We start from the raw sequence: 6,059 nt of genomic DNA, 5'->3' as shown, positions 1-6,059 counted from the left end.
CCTGAATCTGTCATGAGTCAATCCTTTTTATGGAACATTTTCATTATGTATAGCACCAGTAAAATTGTATTTGAATTGTCCCTATTGAAAACACCTTAATAGACATGACTCAAAATTATTGTGAATTCCACTGCTGTCCATGACACAAGATTATTTAACTTTTATTGTTATGGATGTCACTAAATACAAGGCAAAGATGAGTTATGCAATTTTAGTGAAATAAAGCCGCATCATATGTGATGATGCTGGGTCGGTGCCGAAACTTTTAGCCGTGCGGACCATTAAGAGCGGCAATAGGCTCCCTGTTGGGTTTACTGTACCACGTTCACGCTGGTGTCGTCACACACTGGTGATGTGCCTTTGATTTCAGTAAACAATTTGATAGTGCTCCAGCGCCGCTCCAACCGTGTGCTCCTGTACACTGTGTCCCGACACAGGATAATGGTCATTATGAAAAGCTCGGGAGGATTACAACTCGCCTTCAGAATTTATAAGCGAAGTCATCACTCAGTTGGAATTATTGGAGCGCCTTTTTCAAAAGGACAAGTAAGTAGTCAATATTTTATTATAGGCTAGCCTACTTATTATAGGCTATTGATAGGTTTTCGAATGGGCTTAATAGACTACCGTTATATGCAATATATATGTTTTAATGTATTGCTGTAATAGGCCTACACAGTCCCATAAATATATATCTGCTGCAGCCGCGGGATGGTGTGGAGAAAGGACCAGACCTCATTCGCGCAGCCGGATTGGTGGAGAAGCTTAAAGCGCAAGGTGACGTCCTGATAGTGATTTTACACTCATTCTGTGATATAGGCTAGCTAGGTAGCTCCAGTGCAGAAATTAAGACATCTTAACTGAATCAAATGGTGCGAATATAGAATGCACAGTACAGAGAATCTGTTTACATTCAAAGTATTTGTTTTCCCGAAAGAAATAATGAAATGATCCTGTACATTCCCAAATTGCAATATTTGCATCAGTATGCTATTGATTTAATCAAATGACTATGTGATCTGAGCTCTTATGAGGAAGTCACGAGACTGCCAACCTTTTCGTTGATTTGCCTGGCAGAGATGTTGAGGTGAATTCATTAACATATTGGGGATCCGTTTGAAACCTGGTGTCAAATGGCAACATCATTTACACAAGCTAAGGGCATGATTTATTTTCCATGACCAAGTTCAATTCCAGGGCAGTTCTGAACAAACTATGTGAATAAGTGATATTACATGGCTAGGCTACAGAAATAATCCTATTGGAAAAAATAGACCTGCACTTGAACTTGAGCTCATGACCAGAGCATAACACAGACAGGAGTTTCCTTTGGAAAGACTACCAGTAAGACTGAACTGTCTTTTGAATTGTTTAGTCGTGGGAAGTCTTATTGGGAAAACCGTGACCGTGAGAGTGACAGGGGGATCTGTGTGATCCAAGTGGATTAACATGTGAGCAGGATCAATCACTCTGTGTGTGGGGGTGTGTCCTCCTCTGCCCATGTGTGTGATCACGTGAGATCAGAGACATCCTAAGCACTCTGTTTTATTCATATCACACAGGAGAAGGCATCTGATAGGCCTAGCTCTTTTGACCTTGCATCACTCCCCCTTCCATGTTTGTGTGTATGTGTTTGGGTCACGACAATTGCAGCCTCCTGCATTCAGCATGCATGCCAGTGATAACATTCTCACTCATTAAACCGGCAGCAACAGTTGGGGCACTCTGAGGACAAGTGCCCTGTCAATCCTTAGCCTGACTGTGTGCCCTACAGAGAGAATAGCAGACAGCAACCTGGTCTCATAGACTAGACATAATGTAGTAAATGTAATTCCGCGATACTCAAATTAGTATGATATGTTACGTTTGGTATGGTTACATAAGACGGAAGGTTACTTGAGGCAAAAACGAAAGTAGGGTGGTTGGTCGGGGTGGATGAATGGGCGTATAATGCGAATGTCTAGCAACCCAAAAGTTGCGTGTTTGTATCTCACCATAGACAATTTTAGCTAATTAGCAACCTTTCAACTACTTCCAACTTGTTGTCTACTTTGCAGTGACTTAGCATGTTAGCTAACCCTAGCCTAGCTAACATTAGCCACAACAAATTAGAATTCATAACATATTGTATGTTTTGCAAATTCTAACATATTGTAAGTTTTGCAAATTCGTAACATATCTTACGAAATGGATGAAGGATATGAAAAATGAATACATACCATACGAAACAAAATATATCATTTTATATGGTGATACTATTATTTATGTACTGAATAATACAAAAGTCATTTATTTAAACTAGGAGAGAGCACATTTGCATCTGATTGTGAAATGTTTATTTTGCAATCACTAACATAGTAACAGACATAGTAAAATAAATGTTTCATAAATCATTTATTTAAACTAGGAGAACGGTAATTTGCATCGGATTGGGAAATGTTTATTAATGGAGGGAATGTAACATTTAGCATTTTTGTAAAATGGAGGGGATTTAACATTTAGCATATTGGCAAAAAGTATGAGTTTTAACATTACCAAAATGGCAGTAAGATCAGAGGTTAGGACTAGTTTAGAACATGTACAGGGATGGACCATTATAAACATTGTGGTATCCATTGACATCTGCATCGGAGCCATGAGTTTGCAACTTTTCTTTTCTGTCTAAGTGATCCATGGACAGATCATGCCTTGATTTTTTTAAACATGAGATTACTGTAGGTGCATTGACTAATGCGTTTTCTTATGTCAATTGTGTTGCCCAATCTCATCCTACACAGGCTGTGCGGTCAGAGACTATGGCAACGTGACGTTTGAGGAGGTGGCCAACGATGAGCCAATAGGCAATGTGAAGAGACCCAGAGCAGTGGGCAGCGCCAACCAACGTCTGTCTGCTGCCGTCCACACTGTGAAAAATGACGGACACACCTGTGTGATGCTGGGAGGAGACCACAGGTGCGTGTGTGTGTATGTCACATGTCTGTGTGTGTCTCTCATATTCACCCATAGTAGAGCAAGAGCCCAGTGTCAACAACCAGCCAAAATACACCTACAATTATTGAGGGTTAGGGGTTTTTCCCTAACAATGTGATGTGGAATTCACTCCAAGTTTGGTCTGTGTCCAGTTTGGCAATAGGCTCGATCCAGGGGCATGCAGCAGCTAAGAAGGACCTCAGTGTGGTATGGGTGGACGCCCATGCAGACATCAACACACCCCTGACCTCCCCTACAGGCAATATCCACGGACAGCCCATGTCCTACCTCATCCACGAGCTGCAATCCAAGGTGATTTCTCTATCTCTCCCTCTTTTCCCATAGGCATCACCTAGTTTTTATATTTCAAATACTGTATCATTAAGTTTGACCAGTAAATGTTATACCTTGGTATTCACAATACCAGTATTTACACAGTTGTGCAATGTCTGTTTTATTTGGGGGGGGGGGGGGTTATCGTGAGACTTTTCCTCTTCACGTCATGAATCATGAATTTCTACAAATTGATTATGAAATTAAAACATTTGAAAGAGAATAGTCATATGAATTGTGTTTATGTTTTAGGTGGTGACAGTGTTATATACTACCAGTCAAACGTTTGGACATCTACTCATTCAAGGGTTTTTCTTTATTTTTACTATTTTCTACATTGTAGAATAATAGTGAAGACATCAAAACTATGAAATAACGCATATGGAATCATGTAGAAACCAAAAAAGTGTTTAACAAATCTAAATATTTTAAGTAAGAATTTGTTCTTAACTGACTTGCCTAGTTAAATAATGGTTAAATAAAATGTTTTAAATGATAGCTTCACTAAGTGCAAACCAGATGGTATCACTGCAGAATGCTGTGGTAGCCATGCTGGTCACTGCAGAATGCTGTGGTAGCCATGCTGGTCACGGCAGAATGCTGTGGTAGCCATGCTGGTTAAGTGTGCCTTGAATTCTAAATAAATCACTGACAGTCACCAGCAAAGCACCATCACATCTCCTCCTCCAGGCTTCATGGTGAGAACCAGACATGCAGAGATCATCCGTTTACCTATTCTGTGTCTCACAAAGACACGGCAGTTGGAACCAAAAGGACCAAAGGACATATTTCCACCGGTCTAATATCCATTACTCGTGTTTCTTGGCCCAAGCAAGTCTCTTCTTCTTATTGGTCCTTTAGTAGTGGTTTCTTTGCAGCAATTCGACCATGAAGGCCTAATTCACGCAGTCTCCTCGGAACAGTTGATGTTGAGATGTGTCTGTTACTTGAACTCTGTGAAGCATTTATTTGGGCTGCAATTTCTGAAGCGGGAAACTAATGAACTTATCCTATGCAGCAGAGGTAACTCTGGGTTTTCATTTCATGTGGCAGTCCTCATGAGAGCCAGTTTCGACTGCACTTGAAGAAACTTTCAAAGTTCTTGACATTTTCTGCATTGACTGACCATGTCTTAAAGTAATGACTGCAGATTCTGTAATTTCTCTTTGCATATTTGAGCTGTTCTTGCCATAATATGGACTTGGTCTTTTACCAAATATGGTTATCTTCTGTATACCACCACTACCTTGTCACAACATAACGGATTGGCTCAAACGCAATAAGAAGGAAAGAAATTCCACAAATTAACTTTTAACAAGGCACACCTGTTAATTGAAATGCATTCCAGGTGACTACCTCATGAATCTGGTTGAGAGAAAGCCAAGAGTGTGCAAAGCTGTCATCAAGGCAAAGGATGGCTACTTTGAAGAATCTGTTTAATTGGTTTAACACTGTTTTGGTTACTACATGATTCCATATGTGTTATGTCTTCACTATTATTCTACAATGTAAAAAAAAAAATATAGAAGAAATAAAGATAAACCCTGGAACGAGTAGGTCAGTCCAAACTTTTTGACTGGTTCTGTACATGGGCATGAGCTACAGTTCTGGATGCAGACTTGTCTCTGTTTCTTTGATTAGATTCCAGTTCTGCCAAATTTCTCTTGGATAAAGCCATGCGTATCAGCCAAAGACATAGTCTACATTGGCTTGAGAGACGTGGATCCAGAGGAGCAGTATGTTTTTGCCTGTCATCCTGTATCATACACTATCTTATCATGACCTTGCACTACATATTTTTTTGATTAATTGTTGACAGGAGAATTTAAAAAAAGATATCTCCCATTCCAGCCATATCCTGAAGCTACTGGGTATCAAAGTTTACTCCATGACTGAGGTGGATCGCCTTGGAATCGCCAAAGTGATGGAGGAGACATGTGACTACATCTTCTCAAAGTATGTAGCCTCAACAATTTCACGGTGTCGTTTTCAATTCTTGCGATGTCTAACTTGGGTACATCAATGGAAATATTGGGCATTGACATGTGTTAGACATGAATTCATTTCTCTGATTCAACAGGGTGAAGAAGCCCATCCATCTGAGCTATGACATCGACGCCCTGGACCCATCAATCTCCCCGGCCACAGGAACCCCAGTAGTGGGAGGGCTGACCTACAGGGAGGGAATCTACATCACAGAGCACATCAGTCAGACAGGTGAGAGATCACACACAGATGCACATGAAACAGAGATGATAACACGCACACACAGATGCACATCAACAGAGATGACAATGCGCACACACAGATGCACATCAACAGAGATGATAACACGCACACACAGTGAGAGATGGGAGCGTATCGGTATTGATGCTGCTCCAATGTACTGTTGAGGTTGTGTGTGTGGTCCGTCAGGTGCGTGTTGAGCGATGTTCTCTCTTTGTGCAGGGCTGCTGTCTGCAGTGGACATGGTGGAGGTGAACCCTAAGAGGGGCAGGACAGATGATGAGATCAGCTCCACGGTCAACGCTGCAGTAGATCTGATACGTGGCTGCTTCGGAAAACTTCGGGAGGGAAACCACCCTGCAGACTACAAGATGCCCCTGCCTTGAGCTGCCAACCACCACCAGAATCTGCTGTTACGATAAAGGGCTCTGGCCATCAAACGCAATATTTTGTATTAAATCATGGAGATTAAAATACTTTTTTCCCACAGAATTTTTTCAGGGTTTGATTGATAACAACTGTGTTAATAG

At 41.0% G+C, this 6,059-nt stretch overlaps 1 protein-coding gene across 2 annotated transcripts; it reads left to right on the top strand.

Moving 5' to 3' along the window:
• The first annotated feature begins 189 nt into the window (after positions 1-189).
• On the top strand, positions 190-6,018 carry LOC110499023 (arginase-1). 2 transcript variants are annotated; one of them, XM_021575835.3, is made up of 8 exons: positions 190-546; positions 705-777; positions 2,778-2,952; positions 3,123-3,282; positions 4,945-5,039; positions 5,155-5,259; positions 5,384-5,520; positions 5,752-6,018. In XM_021575835.3, the coding sequence occupies exons 1-8, from the start codon at positions 442-444 to the stop codon at positions 5,913-5,915; spliced, it is 1,014 nt and encodes a 337-aa protein (XP_021431510.1). In that variant the 5' UTR covers positions 190-441; the 3' UTR covers positions 5,916-6,018. The 2 variants fall into 2 exon arrangements, with proteins under 2 accessions (XP_021431510.1, XP_021431511.1); XM_021575836.3 differs by lacking the exon at positions 4,945-5,039 and having other exon boundaries at positions 281-546; positions 5,123-5,259.
• Positions 6,019-6,059: the final 41 nt, after the last annotated feature.

The sequence above is a fragment of the Oncorhynchus mykiss genome, chromosome 20 (assembly GCF_057628025.1).
Source record: "Oncorhynchus mykiss isolate SJ-2025 chromosome 20, ASM5762802v1, whole genome shotgun sequence".
Taxonomy (NCBI): domain Eukaryota; kingdom Metazoa; phylum Chordata; class Actinopteri; order Salmoniformes; family Salmonidae; genus Oncorhynchus; species Oncorhynchus mykiss.
The sequence above is the reverse complement of the archived record's forward strand: the minus strand, read 5'-3'. Positions and strand labels throughout refer to the sequence as shown.